General features: G+C 37.4%; 1 protein-coding gene across 1 annotated transcript in view; it reads right to left on the reverse strand.

Moving 5' to 3' along the window:
* Positions 1 to 2643, reverse strand: part of CCDC192 (coiled-coil domain containing 192) — a 211368-nt gene extending 208725 nt beyond the window's left edge. Inside the window, exon 1 of the mRNA XM_080678754.1 lies at positions 2549 to 2643. Within this exon, the coding sequence (XP_080534880.1) occupies positions 2549 to 2610 (62 nt within the window). The 5' untranslated portion in view covers positions 2611 to 2643. The remainder of the gene's footprint in view (positions 1 to 2548) is intronic.
* Positions 2644 to 21440: the final 18797 nt, after the last annotated feature.

A 21440-nucleotide genomic window follows, 5' to 3' on the forward strand; every position in this document is an offset into this window, starting at 1 on the left:
GCTGGACAACACAACAAATGGAAAGACCTTACTAGGCTGGCCTCTCTTACCATCTGACTAATTTTATCTTCTATCAGTGCATCTCACAAAACCGATATTTTCACCAAACTCTACCCAGCAGTTCCAGAGTACGTATTTATCCTTTTCTCGGGTTGTTTTTTCCAACTAGAATGCTCACGCTCTCTTCTCTGCTTGTCAAAACCTTACCTATTCCTCACACCATAACTCAAAAGCTGCCTCTTTGACCCTACCAATCAGAAGTATTTCTTGTCTCTGTAGTTTTTGGATGTTTGTGTTTTATATCCCTTATTACATTTCACAGTGTATATAATTATTTGTCTGCTTATGTCTTTGCATTTCTAAGTGACACCTTCTTAGGAATATGAGGACTATACCTTATTTATATTTTTTGTCACCCAATGACATTCCAAACAAGAAATTCATTTTATGTCACTAAATGAAGCCAAACAAAACAAAACATTTGAGTACAAAACCCTTATGTGCATATTCATATTCAGGTGTGCCACAAATATACAAGAGAAAACTATTTGATACCGCCTTCTCTTAATAGGGCCTGAAACAAAACTACTGATTTAAAAGTGAGAGCTAAAAAAAAAAGAAAAGAAAAAAAGAGAGAGAGAGAGACCTTTGGCTGCCTGACAATAATATTTAAAGGTCATGAGTCATGGCCTCAGAGTATCCATAGCAGCATAGCATACACAGTACAAGTCATGTTGTACCATAATTAAGGGGGGAAAAGCTTTGTAAAGCCTATTAGCCTGAGAGAAAACAAATTAAAACTAACAAATATATTACAAAGCTTGTTTTTATTGCAGTGTTTTCTTCACTGTTCAAGGGAAAACTGAAAAAACTTATTTAAATTTCTACTGGGCAGGGAATAATAATATGACTTGTTAAGCAAGCCTTACAGTTATTTTTTCTAAGTGCTTAACAAGAACATAAACATTATTCCTTCCTTTAAGTGAAATCTTTCTGTTTTCCAAACCTTATATTTTTAGTGCTGAGTTGAAGTTGGTAATCAGTCACCAATTAGTCCCTCTGAATAAATGATTTTAATAAAATTTTAAAATATAACTATTGACTACCCAATTTTTATAGGAAAGAGTTTCCTGGGAAGATGCTTTTTTTTATTCCCTAGGTTAATTGCATTCCAGGCCTTCCCTTCCCTTATGTTGACAACTTAGAAGCAAGTTCCCATTTGGTTTGTATAAATTTTGGAGAAGGTTTGTCTTAAGGGCATGAAAAGAAAGGATGAGGGGAAAGAAAGTGGGGCAGGCAAGTAGATAATGGGACCAGTTTATTCCTGCTTAGAACTGAAGGAGCTGAACTGAACCTACCTAAAGGTTAACCAAGGTAGCGTGATCCACGGTCTCCTGCCTCAAAGCCCTGCTCTCTCCTTGCACAGAACACTGAGCTTCATATACCAGTAAACAAAAACACCAGTGATAGTCTGCAGTGAGAGCAAAGTCGGACTCTTCACCTGGCTTCCCTGCTGGCTGTACACTGGGCTATTCTTTTCAAAGTTGTTAATCACAGGGCATTTTTCTTCCATTTGGTAACGTGCTCACCTCTCCAGTTGTCAGCACATTGACATGTTATCTCTTTTGGTGCAATGTCCAGGGAAATTTAAAGAAAATGAGTGTTTGCTAAATTCATTTTCTTTAACAGACAAAATTTCCTCCCTCTCAAAGATTGTTAATTTTTTGAGGTTCATGCACTCTTTTGCACATGGAAACATTTCACATAAAATTTGGGGGGCTTTGTGAATTTCCCACATCACCCACAGACCGCAGACTTAAGGGTAAAATACAAAACAAGACCCACACATTTCATGTCATAAAAAATACATTTTAAAGCTTTACAAAACAGATATGGTTAATGTGACCATAACACACAGGATACCGCCCGCCTGGGTCCAGCTCTCATCCAAGGTGTATAAGAAAATTCAAAATGGAAGGTATTTCCACGTTTGAAGGGGAAATGAGTATTGTGCCAACATGAAAGTTTTCCAGTGATTAACCATAGACCAATTATAGAGGTGAACTATGCTTCCATATTTGTAGCTAGATTTGGTTTGGGCTTTTACTTGGGGAGTGTTGGAATGACCTGTCTTCTTTTGTGTATATCTCCTGTCAACAGAGCAGCGAAGGTGACATTTTATAGCTGTGGCTCTAAAAAAGGCCTAGGTCAGCTCCCCCGCGCCCCCCCCCACCCCCCCACACACACTCCTTCCTACACCAGTAAAATGGTTGGGGTGAGGATGTGGTTTTGAGAAGAGCAAGTGAGAGACAGCTTATTTATTTGACAAATATTTGTTGAACACCTACTGTGTGTTCAGGTCCTGCCCTATGATCTGGGAAGACAGCCTGGTTCACATAATGGGGTCATTCCCCAAGAAAGGATGAAAAGTCTGTCTAATGTTTTCCCCCAGATTTTACAGAAAGGTTTTCCTGGAAGCACTGAGCAAAGTCTACTTTATCTCAAAATCCTATGAATTGTTTTGGGAAAGGAAGAGCTGTGGACTCACCTGATTCTCTCTAGGGTTTCAGACTCCGGGGCCACAGATTTCCTACCATAACATTGTCCCATCTCAAGTCAGGCCCACTGGGGTAACCTGTCCATGGGACAGACATCAACTATCCCCATTCCTTAGAGTTTTAGAATCCCTGTTACTGCTCTGCTGTCCTCTGTTGCTAGGCGACCAGAATGGCTGTGGAAAAGACAGTTAACTTCTCAAAAAAAAAAAAAATCCCAATTACAAAGCCTCAGAAACCCCTCACCAATCAGACACAGATATGACTATAGATGAGGCATCACTGCATATTCATTATTTATGAAAAAAGCATTCAGAGTGGCCAGCAGCAGTGGTTTTGTGCTCAAACCTTAGTCTGCTACCTCCAGGACCAGTGCTAAGGAAATAGTCATACTGCTTGTTAGAGAGAGGTGCAGACACAGAAATGGACTGGATTACAGGCTTACCAGTGGTTTTTGCCACAGATCCCTAATTGTGATGATTTTCTCTGGGACCCATTGGCCCCAGACAGAAACCCTACCTGGCCGTATCCTAATTAAGACTTCTTTCTTGACACAGCATTGCAGAGGTGCTACATTATGCCTGATTAGCTGGACTTCTGCTCCCTGTCACAACTCATCTGCAGCCACTGCTGCTCTGTTGTTCATCTGAAGACAGCAGCCACTTGCTCCCAGCCTTTTGCTACATCTCTTCCCGGACACACATGTGGATCCAGGTCAGTCTGTATTCACGTTATTTCCTGCTCTGGCAGGAAGTACATGTGCGAGCTCTGCAGTGTATGGGTGAAAATCACTCCCTTATCTCCTGGGCTCACCCAAACCTAGTCACACAGCCCATCCCAAAATAAATTGGCTTGGTTAGCAGTTTTTTAAATCACAGAATTTGTTTCTAGGGATAGAGCATATAGATCAAATAACCGCAATAGTAATGGGTATGGTTAGAACTGACCAATTATTAGTAAAGCGTGTCATTAGCAGTTACTTCTCCAAAGGAACTTTAAGTCCCCAGCCCCTTGGTAAAACAATCCTATGAGTAAAGTTATGAACCTTGAGCAGTTGGTGTCTGGCTGGAAAAATCACTAACTCGGTAGATGCAGAAAGATAAGGTCTGCGGTGCTGCACCCAGTTAGCTGCCAGTATAGAATTCAGAAAGTCAGCTCGCCTGTCTAGGCCTTAGTTTTCTTATTTATAAAAGTCTCACTTGAGCTGTTTCTGTCATTTCTTCCAGCTCGAACATTCTGTTCTGTTCCCTAGTAGCCCATCTTATTAAAACAGCCACAGAGTTGATCATTCTTTAGTATGTGATAGAAGAATGTGCAGATGTTCACCAGGCATTTGGTTCATAATAGTTTATGAAAGGAAGGTCATCTCAGTAATGGCTGGTGAAAGGTAGTGTAGGCACTAATTATTTATAATGGTTATTGCTCTTATCTTACATCTCACTAATCAAAAAGAGAGGTGGGGAGATTGGCTGACACCAACATGGACTTTCAAAAAGCCCTTGAAAAAAATAGAGTGACTTTTCCATTGTTACCTCTCCTTAAATGAATACTATGGGGGAAGGATTTCAGAAGGTGGTGAACTAATTAGGTTTATTATAGACATACTGGTCTATAGAATTCTTGACTGAGGAGGCTAAATAATAAAATTAACAATCATTTTCTTTTATGATCAAGTTAAGAAAAAGTCCTTATGAATGAAAGTCACTGAAATTGTCTTATTTTTAGAACTGGAACTGAATTTTAAGAAAAACTATAATTTTTCCCTCTAAGTCTAATGTAAACTGGGATATTATAACAAAAGTAGAAATAGCCCTGACTGGGTGGCTCAGTTGGTTGGAGCATCATCCCACATACCAAAGGATTGTGGGTTTGATTCCTAACCAGGACACATACCTAGGTTGTAAGTTTAATCCCTCATTGGGGCATGTATGGGATGCAATAGATCGATGTGTCGATCTCAAATCAATGTTTCATTCTCTCTCTCCCCCTCTCTCTCTCTAAAAAAAACCCCACAAAACAATAAAAACATATCCTCAGAGAGGATTAAAAGAAAACACTTCTAGAAATACATATAAATTATTGGCACTTCCACCATTAACAGTACTTTAAATTAAAAAGACACTGTGCGTTCTTTGGGGGTCTTGTAGACTACTCTGCACAATTTAAACCCTTACCTTGTGGTTTTTCAAAAATGCATCTTTTCTTGGAATCAGAAATCATATATGTATATATAACAAGGAAAAATCTCAAGGAATATGCATACTTGATATGCTCTCATGCTAATATTTATCAGGATTCCTTATCAAAGTTAGGTGACAAAGTATTGGTAAGACCAGAAAGGAAGGTAGAAGAAAAAACAAAGCATTGAGGAAAGATCAAGACAGACAGACAGCAGATTTGCAATAAAGTCGTGGGGTTTAGGAGAGGAGAGAAAGCTGAAGTGGAGGTCTGTAGAATCTCTGCTTGGGAAATAGCCCTGTGGCCTTCATCTGTCCACTGACTTTCCATTGTTTATGCACATATTTACAAAATGTTTACTGAAAACTCATTGCGTCCTAGAGCATGGTGCTAGGCATGAATAAAATCTTACTGTCCCTGATTTTGTGGAGCTGATCATTGTATCAAGGTATCATTCCAGTAGCCATCAATGTTCTATTGAAAAAAGAGTAAAGGAAGCAGGTCTTGGATTTTCAAAGAGCTCTTTAAACTTGACATATCCCAAGCATTGAAAAAAATCTGTCTATATACTTAAAAGCCTAAGCGACCGTTACGACCAAACAACCGGAATGACCGGTTGACCAGTTGCTGTGATGCACACTGACCACCAGGGGCAGATGCTCAACCTCCCGCGGCCCCTCCCCACGGCTCGCCAGCTCCGTGACCGACTGGCCAACCTCCTGCGGTCCCTCCCTGCCGCCAGCCAGCCCTCCAATAGGCCTCAATCGCTGGCCAGTCCGAGGGACCCCACCTGGGCATGAATTTGTTCACCGGGCCTCTAGTCTATATATATTTAAAGCCTAAGCAACCAAATGACCGAACAACCAAATGACCAAACGACTAGTTGCCATGATGCACACTGACCACCAGGGGGCAGACGCTCAACATAGGAGCTGTCCCCTGGTGGTCAGTGTGCTCCCATAGCAGCAGCGCTGCTCAGCCAGAAGCTGGGCTCATAGCTGGAGAGCGCAGGTGCAGCGGCTCTCCCGCCTCCACGGCAGCACTACTGAGCGAAGTTGGCAGCAGGCGCAGTGGGGCTGGGATGAGCGGGAGCGGCGTGGCACCCGCCCCAGCTTGGGCTCCTCCCTGGCCACCTGCCGCTTCATGCACTGCTACATTCCAAGGTGTCCCGGATTGCAAGAGGGCATAGGCCAGGCTGAGGGACCCCACCAGTACACAAATCCGTGCACTGGGCCTCTAGTAAGTAAATAAAAGCAAAAAGAAATACCTCATAGATGTTCCTCTTGTGGAGGAAAGTGACTGCTTTTACAGAATTGACTGAGGGAAGTTCACTATACTTTATTGTGATGGACATAAGATGACTATGCCTATGCCTGGGTGTCTGGGTGTGTCTTTGCTGGAGGAGGACAAGAAAAGATGGTGATGGTGAGACAGAAACCAAAGTTACATTATACAAATAACAGATCAGTCTATGAACCACAGCAACCAAAACACTTTTCAGCTGATTGCAGGGGTTTTCCTTCTGTTTCTCTCAAGAATTAGCCAGCTCTTTTATCATTGTTTATTTGTGACCTCTTCCCTGTGCTGCTGATTGCTTGACACAGGTGGGTCTAATTATCTCCAGGCTTCCCGCCTATTTTAATGGAGAGGAATGTTTATCAGTGTGAGCAGAGAGACTTACCTACCCCAGGTCCTAAAGGCTTTCTTCAGGAAACATAGGAATGAAATTGAAAGCTGTTAATTGATGGGCAAGAATGCAAACTTTTCATCTATGGCATTTTATAATGGCAAGAAGAAACACATTCCTTCTCCCTCCTTACAGTTGTGTACTACGGTGAGCATAGGAAATCCTAACTTCCCCATGGGAATTGCCTCTCCCTCCACATATTTGGTTTTGAAAGGACAGTAAATTCATATGCACAGTGTTTATTCTTGTATTATTATGTATTAATCACTGTATTACTTTCCGTAAGAACAACTGTAGATCTACTTTTGCCCCACTCTGTATAACCTAAGGAAGGAAAATCCCTGTCCAGACAAAGGACTGCACAGCATCTGAACTTGGCTACTTAGCAACTTGATCCTAGGACTTTGGGTCTCAAATAAGAGAATGAAGAATGGATGAAACAGTTGAATTTCTAGCTATCTGTTTGCTTATTTATTTACCTGATAAATGCTTAGTGAGGCTTGGCTGCGTGACAGGCACTTTTCTCGATGCTGGAGGTCGGTACAGTGGTAAGCAAGACAGAGTTGCCAGTCTTTAAATTTCATACTCTAGTCCAGTGTTCGGCAAACTCATTAGTCAACAGAGCCAAATATCAACAGTACAACAATTGAAATTTCTTTTGAGAGCCAAATTTTTTAAACTTAAACTTCTTTTAACGCCACTTCTTCAAAATAGACTCGCCCAGGCCGTGGTATTTTGTGGAAGAGCCACACTCAGGGGGCCAAAGAGCCGCATGTGGCTCGCGAGCCGCTGTTTGCCAACCACTGCTCTAGTCCATGGAGGCAATCAAACAAGTACAGGAGGTGATTTCAGACAGGGGCTAGTACTGTACAGAAAATGCAACAAGGGTACACAGCTAGGAGCAAGCTGTAACATAGAACTAAGACATGATGCAGGGAAGGAAGCAGCCCAGGAACTTTTGCAGGGAAGAGTGTTCTAGCCAGTGGTTCAGTGTCAATGTCACAGAAACATGCTAAGTAGCAGTAACAAAGGACAAACTTCACCAGCTGATGTGACTCCGTGGTGGAGTGTCGACCTATGAACCAAGAGGTCCTGGTTCGCTTCCTGGTCAGCGCACGTGCCAGGGTTGTGGGCTCAGTTCCCAGTGTAGGGCATGCAGGAGATAAACAATCAATGATTCTCTCTCTCTCTCTCTCAAGTGTTTTCTTACACTTCACTTCTTGAGAGTAAATAATTTATTCATTTAAAAACATTTATTATTATGCATGAGCCTATCACAATGCTAGATATTGGTATAATTTTAAAAAGCCATAGTTCCTAGCCCTAGCCAGTTTGGCTCAGTGGATAGAGCATTGGCCTGCGGACTGAAAGGTCCCAGGTTCGATTCTGGTCCAGGGCACATGCCCAGGTTGCAGGCTTGATCCCCAGTAGGGGGTGTGCAGGAGGCAGCCAACCAATGATTCTTTCTCATCATTGATGTTTCCCTCTCCCTCTCCATTCATCTCTGAAATCAATAATAATAATTTAAAAAGCCATAGTTCCTAGACATATTTGTTAGACTGGTATACTATTGAGAAATTTCTCTTTTAGTTTGTTTCTATTGTTACTATATTTTTAAATATTCTTCATGTTTTTTTTTCTAATGCTTTGCTACTCTAAGCTCAATAGAATCTATGCTCTTTATGTCACTATTAAAATTTCTTAGAGATTCATTAGCCATAGCATTAAATACTATAATTTATCCAAGTATTATATTTTTATTTCTTTAATAATGTTCTTATTATTCTAATATAGAATCTAGTGTCAAATAAATAAAACTTAACAAGGTGATGGTAGGGAATTTTAAGAAGCCATTTTCAGAAAAGTCATCTCCACTAGGATTTTCTTGTGGCTCACAGCCAAATGAATGAACATGTTTTGATGTATATTGTGCTGTGAAAGCTATTTCACAGGTGACAGAAAGAGCAACTCATAGTAGTTAAGTTATAAGTAATGCTGGCTCATGTGACTAGAAGGTCCAGAAGTTTCAAGGTTCTTCAAAGTTATCAGCACACAGTATCTTTCCATCTTGCCATTCTTCTGTCAACAGGATTGGCTTCTTCTGAAGGCTTGCTTTCCTCATGGGCATAGAATGGCTGCCAGTGGTAACTGAGACTGGAGGTGACTTTGTTCATGACTAAAGATAGAGAAAGAGGGTTGCCTTCCATAACCTTGGAACAAAAGTCATATGATTTATTCTAATTGGGTGATCCTATATAGCTAGATCACTATACCTGGGAAATGTTGATTGACTTAAATCTGAAATATATGCCCACACCCAAACCAACCACTGTGGCAATGGAAAAGGATTATCATTAGAACCCATCCTTAGAACTGGGGGTGGGATGAATTCCATTCAAATTCTGTGGCTACTACATAGTGGGGAAGGATGAAATATATTTGGGAGTCTCTAACACCATCCAATGCAGGTGTACATTTGCATATATAATCTGTGTATAATTCACATACGGATTTCTTATTTGATTATTTAATGATAGAAATAATAGTGATCATGTCTTACTAATATAGGGTGTTACCATTTAAGTGCTTTACATATTTTTCATATTATATAGACTAGGAAAATATTCAATAAGATTAATTTATTATTAAAACTCATAGGTCATTATTTCCCTATTTCTGTATTTTTATTCTTTCTTAATAAGGTATATACCATAAAGGGAAACAAAATGTTAAAGAAAGGGTGAGAAGGACACTTACAATTGTTATCTAAAATACAATTTGAGAATCTCTGTGTTATACAAAACTATGAAGTCAATAAACAGTAACTAATAGTAGCTTACATATACTTTATTTTCAGAATATAATATTACCATTAAAATACTTTGTAGTCACTAATCTTATTATGTTTATGAAATTACCAATCAATGTGGAGTTATAGTTTAGAAATTATTTTGATATTTTTATGTCTAATGATGTGTTTATTTAACTTAAAAATGACATCTGTTTGCTTTTTTAAAAAATATATATTTTATTGATATTTTACAGAGAGGAAGGGAGAGGGATAGAGAGTCAGAAACATCGATGAGAGAGAAACATCGATCAGCTGCCTCCTGCATACCTCCTATTGGGGATGTGCCCGCAACCAAGGTACGTGCCCTTGACCAGAATCAAACCTGGGACCCTTCAGTCCGCAGGCCAACGCTCTATCCACTGAGCCAAACCGGTTTCAGCAAAATGACATTTGCTTTAATCTCTCTATTGCAAAGAATTTTGAGTCTTTTTCTTTACCTTCATAGAACCAGCAACAAAATGAAATATCTTGATCAGTTCAAACTTGCACTGAAATGTTTCTTCAGATTTCAATGTAGTTCATTTCATTAGTTATTCATTTATTTTTCCAAATGTTCATTGAGTTTATTCCCTTGATTGAATACTGACTCTGTGCCAGGTACTCTGTTAGATACTGAGTACGTGTGTGTGTGTGTGTGTGTGTGTGTGTGTGTGTGTTGCTTGCACAGATGGACACAGATTTTGAGAGGTTTCTCTACCCTTCCTGAAGTGCATAAAACATTGAAGGAGAGGTTAGAAAATTCAGAATCGGGAGAGAACATAGATGTGATAAAAAAAAAAAGTACACGTATGTCCCTTACAAAAGTGCTAATGCCAGGCTGCTGAGTTCTCAACTCCAAATACCAGAGTCTAAACATGACCAACAAGTTGCATCCTTACCCTGGAGGTCACATCCTCATCATTGTCCTTCACCAAGACGACAGCACTCTAGGACTTGATGTGAATGTGAGTCGAAAGTAAATGACAGGCAGGAAAGACAATCAGCACCATCTGTACGTTCTCAATGCAGGGAACGTTTTGTTCGCTATTCTAAAAGTATTAATCTTTCTGAGCCATCAGCCTGATGGAAAAAAGATTCTTCTTAGAATCTGTCCATTTCAACACAGGACAGACAGTATTTGCTTCATAGACAAAATATGGAAAATATTAAAAATCAGTAAAACTGAAATAACTAAAAAGTGTTGAGAACTGTTGTATTTGTAGCTTTAATTTTAGGGAAGAAAAGAATTAATTGAAACACAAGCAAAAGAGAAGACATTTGACCCTTGGAAAGGTTTAATGTGTGGCAAGTTAAACACCAGGAAAAAGGTTTTAAATAGACCAACTCAAAAAGGCAAGTGGTTTTGTCAGTGTTCTTAGTGTTCATTATGCTCACAACCTACCAACACATCTCAATGCAATGAATTATTGCTGTACTTGTAAGATGTTGATTATTATTTATGATTCTGTGAGGTTTGTGAGATGCTTGCTGAATCTGAAAGCAGTTCAGCAAGTGTGAGTCCCAGAAACTGGTAAGATAAGAGCTACATACCCACTTTGAATATATCACATTTGCTATAATTTACAAAGGATTATTTTGGCCATCCTCACTTGCATTAGCAAAAGAAGTTACATGACCAATAAATCCCAAGACTGGGTAGCAATTTGAGGTAAAAGAAAGAAAACCATTTAAGAGAATGAAAGATGCAAAAAGCATGATTAAGTGCCTTAACAGACGTCATTCTTAATTTTTAGCTACAGCTAACATACTATTTATTATTTGCTTTTATATAAATGTCCTGGTAAAAACACAATAGCTTCTGAATTAATTTCTAAGTTTTAGTAACTAAATAAATTTTTATGGACTATACTACAACTGTAAAGATTACAAATAAAAATATAAACATATAGCAATTACAATGCCATGCCTCCTTCAGAAGCATATTTACAAGAAAAAAATGCCATAAACATTATTATAAGGATTTACTATTTGTCATTTATCAGATGATTGTTATAGCCTTCCAGGAATCATCTTCCAATCTGTGCTACTGGAAACAAACAATTATCAAATATTTAACAATAAAATATCTTCCTTACAATAGTAAAAAAAAATTGACTAAAATAAGGCAATTTTGTCAAGAGAAAATCATTCTCTATGTAGCAGGCATCAGCAGTCCCTTTAATCAAGACCTAGTTCGATGACAGGGAGGCTTTCTGAGGCTGCTCCAAGAACAAATGTATCCTCATGATAGAATGGTTCCCAAAATAAGCTGTCATGTTTGGCTTCTCTCTGTGGGTGTATTGAATTTCCTGAATAACCCTTCTGTCATTTCGCACACAGCAGATGCAGCCGATCAGCACCCAGACAAAACTCCTGCCAGTGGAGGTCGTTTCTCACTGCCTCCACAGGAACTGCTTGCATTTGCCTCTTGATTTGCCTAACAACATTAAACACAAACAAAAAACACGATTAATGGATTATGAAAATCCCACAACTTACCAAAAAAAAAATATGAACAAATAATCAGCACTCCATTAGTTGAAGTTGGGAGATATAAAAGAGATCAAAATCACAAATGAGATGATAGTGTAGGTTATCCCAGATTGATAACCTCTCATCAAAGTAAGTCATTTTTCTGGTTAATTTACAATTTCAGAAATAAATTTTTTTCTGGGTTGTTTAATAGCTACATTATATTTTCTCAACATTTTTTTTACATCTTTTGAAACTTATCTTTACACATTTATTTAGAAGATATCATTATGATTTTATTTTATTAGCAGAAACATCAAATTTTGCTGGCAGGAAATTCTTCAGAATCTATTAACCATTCATTGTTTTAAAATAATTGAAACACTACATTACATTAAGATAGTATTGAGTGCAGGAGCAAAGCCAGGAATCTAATGGTAAACTTGTCACCTTCCTGATTGATTTTATGATTCAAATGTTCAATTACTCCCATTAGATATTGACATGCTAGGGAAATAAGTATTTTATATGAATTTCTAAAAGATACTTTTGAAAATATAAAGTTTAAAAAAAACTGTTCTGGAAAAACAATCATTGTGTTTGCTGGTTCTTTGCTACAGAAAAAGCATTAAAAAAAGCATTCATCCATATGGTGTAATTCGATATTACAACCTGACACTAATATTAATGGTATATCAGTGACTTTTCACTGTGTACAAACTGCTAAGTACAGCATACTTAATAAGCCTGGGTTAAAAATAACTTTATCTAGCAAGCATAGTGGCATATAACTATGTTTCAGGCCGCATTAAACATTGATAATCTATATAAGGTACTTCATTAAAAGCTACTGTATAAGAAATTTGAATTTATACAACAGCTAAATTAAGGATTAGTTTATTTGCAGTATTGAAAGTTTATTCATGTCATTAAAAATCTCAGCTTTTTCCGGGGAGGTCCGTGTTCCCTTTTAATTATTCACAAACTTTTGTGCACCTGAAGATTTGTACATTTGGCCAAAAAGAGGATACATTGTTGTCATCAGATTTTAAAAAGATTTTATGTTTCAATAAAGTTTAAGAATTATGTTTCTTTAGTGTAATACCCACCCTTCATCATGAAATATAATTTGATTTACAAAATGTTGATTTGTTTTGCAAAACAGAGTATACCCACATAAGAAAAAAATGCTGCTATAAAATGAAAAAAATATATACGTGTGTTGATTATGAGAATAAATGAACTCAAAACCTTAAGAATATCATTAAAATATATTACAATATCTTATTTTTAAACACAATTCTTAATGGTGCATAGAAGATAGCAATATAAGCAGAGCTACTAAGATCTTACAATATACCATATGCCAGACTTAGTTCTATTTATAGCAGGGCTGGGGAACATCTGGTCCATGGGCTGTATAAGGCCCCCACAAGGCATTAGGGGTGAGTTAATTAAATGTTTGAGCAAATATAGCAGGCTAATTTTTAAGTTGATAATTTTGTATGGACCAAGGCAGAAAAAACATTTCCTACCCCTATTTATAGTATTTCATTTTAAACTCTGTGGTGACAATCATTACAATTATTTCCCATTCTCATGAAGAAACCAAGATCTGCAGAAGTTAAACTATTTACCCAAGATCTTACAGCTAGTAACTAGAGGGCCTGAAATTCCGATATACCTACCGCATGTCTTTGTGGAACTAAAATCCATACTTTTCATCACTCTGCTATAATGCATTTCCTACAGCCCTCCACCACTCAAAATATTACTGCAGATATTATAGGTCATGGAGTACTCAAACTCATCTACAGAATATTTAATTAGAGGCCCAATAATCACAGTACATATATTCTTCTGGAATGAAGAAGTGGGTTTTATTTGCATTCCCTCCAATCCCACTCCCTCACATCTTTTCAGAAACAAATATAACCATGTATGTATGTATGTATGTATATATATATATATATATATATATATATATATATATATATATATATATTTTTTTTTTTTTTTGGCACTTTCTGTTGGAGGCAAAAGGCATGGCAACTTAATTCCAGATTAGGTTTCTCTTAAAACTCATGTCATCAAGAAAGAGTTGTCATTTATGTAAACAACTGGCCATATTTATTTGTGTTTGTTTGGTGTGTGTGTGTGTGTGTGTGTATTGTAGAATTAAATGAAATACATTTTTAGGAAAACTATTTTAGTTAAATTCCTTTTTTAAAAAGTTACATAGTGAACCTGAAAGACTTTCCTTTATGTCAACTGAAAAAAACTTCCCAGGGATACTGTGTGCCACAGAGGGAGTCTCCTTGTGAGACAGTTTAGTACAATGGAAGTGGTACAGCTATGGGTGGAATCAAAGTGTCGGTCAGGCCTGTGGTCTCATCTGAAGACGCACCTGGGAGAGACCTGCTCCCAAGCCCCCACAGTTGTTGATAGGATTCGCTTCCTCAGCATCAGTTCTTTGTTGGCTCTTGGCCAGAGTGTCCCCTTGGCTGCTTGTCGGGTAGGTCTCTACAACTCGGCAGCTTCTTTCATCAAATCAGGCAGCCCAGAGGCTTTAGGGAGAATCTGCTCACAAGATGGAAGTCTCAGTTTTAATAACCTAATCATGGAAGTGGAATCCACCCCCTACCCCCACCCCGCCATCGTTTGCCATAATCTATTGGCAGGACAAAGAAGAGAGTCACAGGGCTAGCTCACGCTCAAGTGGAGAAAATTTCAGAAGGTTGTGAATACCAGATGCTGGGATCATTGGAGACCATCCTAGGGGCTGCCTACTCTACTAATGCATTTCAAAAATCAACTAGATAATGACTTAAATATTTACAAAGGTAAAAAGTATACTTTTGACAAAAATAAGAAAAAAATAATGCCTTATAGCCATTTTAACAACCTCACCTTAAAATATATTCTAAAACTCCAAAGAAAAATAAAGATGTAAAATAGCTATATAAAAAAGATATACATTTGAAACAAAAAATTATCTTTATGTGTCAAGTTTAAACAGATTAAATATTTAATTGATAATCCTCATTGGCAAGGATAAACAGATACTTTATAATCTGCCTGTGAGATTAAATACATCTGAGGGCAATCTGGTAACATCAAGATTTACATACCTTTTGACTTATCAATAGTACTCCTGGGTACTTATTTTACAGAAATCATTAAGCCAATGTATAAAGATTTATGTACCAGGCTGTTTGTTGCAGTGATATGTATACTTCTAAAAAAAAAATGGAGATGATTTAAAAGTCCATCAGGAAGGATCAGCTAAATAAAATATGTTAATACAACCACATAATAAAATATATTGCAACTGTTAAAAATGGTTCATATATAATTTATAATCATGGAACTATGTCTATGATATATTTCTAAACAAAAAAGGCAGATTATAAAACCTCTTCCATCCTGTGACAGGCAGAATTATTTATGTACAACTCTATATATGTGTGCTGGTGTCGTCCATTGTGGCACAGGGAAAAAACCTCAAAGGATATCAATCAAAATATTAATAGTGTTTATCTTTGAGTTGTGGGGTTATGGATGATCTTTCTTTTTCATAGTTTCCTGTATTTTCCCATTTTTTTTTTATTTTGAGCATATTTACATGGTATAATGAAACAAAGCAATAGGACTATTTTCAAAATAATATTTAATACATTTTCCTCCTATACCCCTACATAGGAATGTTCTAAGCTTTTATCATATGTTAGTCAAAACCACATAGCATCATGAGATCCTTTCATTCTGAATGTAATAGCTACTTTGATTGATACGTGAATATGTTCCAAGCTTCTTGGAAACATATACTTACTTAAAAAAACACACACACACACCTCAACTTCTCTATACACACAAATACCATCAATCAAAAGGGAACTAGAAATTAACTGTCAGGTTTCTCCTTAGCCTGGCTATTCTAGAAGAATAACTCACCGAGGAACCAGGAATAATGATTTTGATGAGTTAAATAAAAAAATAAATCTTTGGTTGCTACAGCTAATTATTCACTCATCACTTATTCTTCATACCCTCAACATATTTTTAGTATCTACTATGTATCAGGCATTCCAAGCAGTGCTGGGAATGCAGTAGTAAATCAGAAACATACTGTGCCTGCTCTTATAGCCTCATAACAACAAAGCAAAGAATTCACTGGGGAAGATGTCTTCAAAGTCCAGAATTTCCCAACCCCCAATTCATGAATCAGGAAGTAGACTTTTACCTTCCGTTCTTTACCTATATATATATATTTTTGACAGCAAACTCAAACACATTTCTTTCTTCCATCCTGTAGTAGGCAGAATTCTAAGATAGCCCCACAATTTTGCCCCCTGATGGTACTCCCATGATTGTGTTTTGTTATAAAAGGAATTTTGCAGATGTAGTTAAGGTTATTCTAATTCATTGACTTCAAGATAGAAAAATGATCTGCATAGCCTAACCTAATCAGCATAAACCCTTTAAAAGTAGAACATATTTCTCCAGATAGTCGCAGAAGAGAAAGTCCGAGAGATTCAAAGTGTGAGAGAGATTCCACATGTGAGAGAGGAAGGCTCTCTGTTGCTGAAATAGAAGGCGCCATGGGGCAAGGACCTCAGAGCATTCTCTAGGAGCTGAGAGCAGTCTGTCGCAAGAAAATGGGACTTCAGTCCTACAACCTCAGGGAACTGAATTCGGCCAATAGTACAGGAATGAGTTTGTAAGAGAACACCCCAAGCTTCAGGTGCGAATGCAGAGCTGCCACCTTGATTTTAGCCATCAGCAGAAACCTAGTCATGCCATCTAGACTTCTGGATTAGAGAACTGTGAGATAGTAAAAGGATATTATTTAAAGCTACCAAGTTTGTGGTCATTGATTACACAGCAATTTTTCATTTGTGTTATTCCTGGGAACTAATTAATACACTACAGTGTAACTTTAACTGAGATCCATAGATTTCAACTACCCTCCTTATTGTTCACATGGTGAAATAGAGGGCCAAGATTTCTAGCCCTAGTGGATTTTTTCCTTTTTTGATTAATTGAATTATTTTTTAGTTTTAAACAATCTCAAACTTGTAGAAAAGTTGGAAGGTGTGTTTTTTTTTTCTTAACCATGTGGGTACATATATTACTGACGTGTTGCCCAATGATACTTTAGTGCAGTTCTTATAAACAAAGACATTCCCCTGCATACTTACAATACAGTCATTGAAATCAGGAACTTCACATCAGTTCCTCTCTCAGATCCCATTCCATTTTCACAAAGTATCCAGACAATTTCCTTTGTAGCAGGAGATCCAGTTTGGAGTTATATATTGTGTTTAGTTGTCAGGCCTCTTTAATCTCCTTCCACTTGGAACAATTTACCATTCTCTCATTGGCTTTCATCATCTTGAAACTTGAGGATTACAGGCCAGTTATTTTGGATAATGTCCCTCAATTTGGATTGGTCTGTAAGTATGATAGTTGTTCATTTTGGCAAAAATACTAAAGAAATAATATTGTGTTCTTCTCATTGATTACTATAAAATAGCACATAATTTCAACTTTTATGATTACTAATCATGTTAACTTTGATTACTTAAGTTGGTGTCTGCCAAGGTTCTCCATTGTAAAGTATCTTTTTCCCTTTGTAATTAACAAATACTTTGTTGGAAAGTAAGAAACTATGTAAATATCTCATTCCTCACCAAACTTTAAATTTATTCATGCATATATATCAGTATGGAATTGTTTCCTATGTTATTCAATGCTTTGTAATATACTATTATCATTATTTATTTTAATATTCCAATTGCCAGGAATTTGGTCAAAGGGAACTTCATAAGGCTGGCTTTGCCTCAGCATTATTTTGACAATACCCTCTATTCTTTGAGCACTTTCTTACTTTATGACACAGCAAGATGTCCTGGGTTCATTGTGTCCTTTCTCTTCCCCAGCCCTGGAACTGGCCATTTTTCCAGAGAGTCCTGTTTTTCGTTAGTGAAAAATGGTATTTAGAAACCAAGATCCAGACACTTTTAGGATTGTTCCTGCTTCCAATCACACTGGGCTTTTTTTTTTTTTTTTTTTTTTTTTTTTAGCTTTTCCAGAACACCATGCTCTCTCCTGCCTAAGGCTTTTGTATATGTTGTTCCCTCTACCTAGAACGCTCTTCCCTCCTCCCCACAGCGAACTCTTCCTACTCATCCTTCAGCTCTCAGCTTAAATCTTGCTTCTTCAAGGAAACCTTCTATCAGTGCCCAGACTGGTTGAGGTCTCCTGTCTCATGTTCCTTCAGAGAAGTTTATAATATAGTAATCATTTGGTAGCATATGTTCCCTCCTCATTAGACTGATAATCTCTGAAGGACAAAGGCTGTCTGTTTTTATCAACATGGTATCACTGGTGCCTAGCACTGTGCCTGGCACATAGTAGTGTGAGTGGGTGAGTGAGTGAGCGAATGAATGAGTGAATAAACAAATTAATGAATGAAGTCAGAACTCAATTCCAGAGCTTTCCTAGTTAGTCAACAGTGGACACTTAAAACTTTTAAAGGTTAACTCACTGAAATAGTACTTACTAAATTCTCAGACATAAAGGCACAATTTCATTCTTTCTGACAAAACCCTGAGTTTTACACGCTGGATCAAATAATTTTCCAAATTATTTCATCTTGGAATGGATCCATGCAAAAATGGAAAACCAAGTATTCTGTGAAAAGGTTTGCCGTTATTGATTTAATCACTTGGTTTTATTCTTCATTGGATTTATTATATCCTAAGTAACTTTCCTAAGTTGCTAAGAAAACAAAACGCTGTGGAAGAATATTTTAATTTGATCGCATAATACTAAATCTTCACCACCTCCTGAGTTCCTAATTAAATCTTGTATTTTTTTTTTTCACGGCGTCTTGTCCTTGAATGTGTGCTGCTCTGAACGTCTCAGAAATGGAATTTCTGGTAAATAAAATCCAGAGACTTGCTTTGAAATGTGGAAGCCTAATAGTTCTACCATTGTCTCTACAGGAAGGTCAAACATACAGTTGTCTTCTTGGCCTTGTGCTTTTATGGTTTTCCTCTGGTTTTGAGTCAGACCTAGACACACCTCTGGTTTCTGTCTCTCCCCAGAAGTAACTCCAATAACCATCTCTGGGAATGATGTCAGACCTTCTGGCATCCTTTGAAGCATGTGATTATTGAATTCCGTTGACTTGCTAGAAGGAAAGTGGGGTCAGAAGGGCAGGCCTAAAACAGTTATAGTTCTTTTAGTCCTAAGAGATACATTAGGAGAGGTTTCAAAAAGCTTTTTCTCGTTTTATATTTTCTCAAATGGGCTTCTGAGACATTTGGTAATTTGTCTTCCAGTCATTTTATGTTACGTAGTGTTTATGATAAAAACAGAGGATCTCATCACAACCTATACAATGAAAAACTAATGTTTCCTTTTCCCTGACTTGTATGGCAGTTTTGTTTTCTTCTATTCTAAGATATCTGGTAAAGTTAAGACTTGATTGAAAGAAATTACCTGTGGTTCCATTCAAATGAGATGAGAAATGCAGACCACCACTCAGGTGAATTGGGGATCTATCCTTTGTTCTGTGGCTGCAGTGAGGGGAAGAGTCTTGGCCATATTAAGGCTCCTGCAACTTAATATTTAATACTTCCCACCAAAGAATCTAACCAGTATTCATAAATCCAAGAAAAATATCTCTATTCTTTAGCCCCGTTCCAGTGGCATTATTTTCCTCATTCACATAGTCATGTATCAGGTGGTATAACATTCACTCATGACCCATTTAATGTGGTTCTAAAAAGGAATTGTTATTAGCATGTCACATCTCAAAAGTAATTGCGATGGATGCAATTCATGGATGTGATTAGTTAACTAGAACTTGTTACCTACAATGAGAACATCATTATGTGGGCTTTGCTAAATGAACTAAAATATCTTGACCAGGGCCCAACTGAGTATCCAGAGAATCAAAGGCAAAGCATCAAAGCAAGCTTACAAAAAAATCCTCTAATGAGAACGCTGTGTAAAAATACATAGTTCAGCTTTGAAGGAAAGAGAAAAAAGCTGAGCAATTAGGCTCTAACACTTTTTAAACAGAGATAACATTTTAGTTGTTGGATCACTTTAGAATTATTTTTTTGCATTTTAACTTTTTATTAGCAAATAATTTCAAACATACAGAAAAGTTGTAATTATAAGAGTAGTAGAAAAATAACCCACATCCCTTATACCCAGATTCACTTATTAACATTTTATCCCATTTGCTTTGCTATTCTTTTTGCCTGACCCATTTGAGGGCAAGTTATATAAATCATGGTCTTTTACTCCTAAACTTTTCAGTGTGTATTTCCTAAGGATCACGATTATCTCTTATGTAACTCCAGTACAGTTATCAACTTCAATGCATTTAACATTGATATCATACTTTTTATCTAACTGACTGTCCGAATTTCACATTTGTGAATTAAGGCAAAAAAAGTCTTTTGTAGCATTTTTCTCCTCAGGCACACGCACCTAACTTAATACTGCATTTAGTTGTCTGGCCTTTTTAGCCTCCTTTAATCTGGAATATTTCCACAGCTTTCCGTTGCCTTTTATAACATTGGCATGTTTAAAAAATAGTCTTCCCTCCTTTTATTTTTTTGGCTTTTTCTTTTTTTTCTAATTTCTTTATTGATTAAGGTATTACATAGGTGTCCTTATTCCCCCATTACCCCCCACGTTCCATTCATGCCCCCACCCCCCTGTTGTCTTTGACCATTGATTAGGCTTATATGCATGCATATAAGTTCTTTGGTTGAACTCTCCCCCTTATCCCCACCCTCTCCTACCTTCCCTGAGGTTTGACATTCTGATTGATGTTTCTCTGTCTCTGGATCTATTTTTGTTCATCAGTTTATGTTGTTCATTATATTCCACAAATGAGTGAGATCATGTGATATTTATCTTTCTCTGCCTGGCTTATTTCACTTAGCATAATGCTCTCCATCTCCATCCATGTTGTTGCAGATGGTAGGAACTCCTTCTTTTTTACCGCAGCAAAGTATTCCATTGTGTAGATGTACCACAGTTTTTTAATCCACTCATCTGCTGATGGGCACTTAAGCTGTTTCCAAATCTTAGCTATGGTGAATTGTGCTGCTATGAACATAGGGGTGCAAATATCCTTTCTGATTTGTGTTTCTAGTTTCTTGGGATATATTCCTAGAAGTGGGATCACTGGGTCAAATGGGAGTTCCATTTTTAGTTTTTTTGAGGAAACTCCATACTGTCCTCCACAGTGGTTGCACCAGTCTGCATTCCCACCAGCAGTGCGTGAGGGTTCCTTTTTCTCCGCATCCTCGCCAGCACTTGTCCTTTGTTGATTTGTTGATAATAGCCATTCTGATAGGTGTGAGATGGTACCGCATTGTTGTTTTGATTTGCATCTCTCTGATGATTAGTGACTTTGAGCAGGTTTTCATATGTCTCTTGGCCTTCCTTCTGTCTTCTTTTGAAAACTATCTATTTAGATCAGTTGCCCATTTTTTGATTGGGTTGTTTATCTTCTTTTTGTTAAGCTGCATGAGTTCCCTGTAAATGTTGGAGATTAAACCGTTATCGTTGATATCGGTGGCAAATATGTTCTCCCATGCAGTGGGCTTTCTTGTTTTATTGATGGTCTCCTTTGCTGTGCAAAAGCTTTTTATTTTGATGTAGTCCAATTTGTTTATTTTCTCTT

Source organism: Plecotus auritus, assembly GCF_963455305.1.
Source record: "Plecotus auritus genome assembly, chromosome: 7".
Classification (NCBI taxonomy): Eukaryota; Metazoa; Chordata; class Mammalia; order Chiroptera; family Vespertilionidae; genus Plecotus; species Plecotus auritus.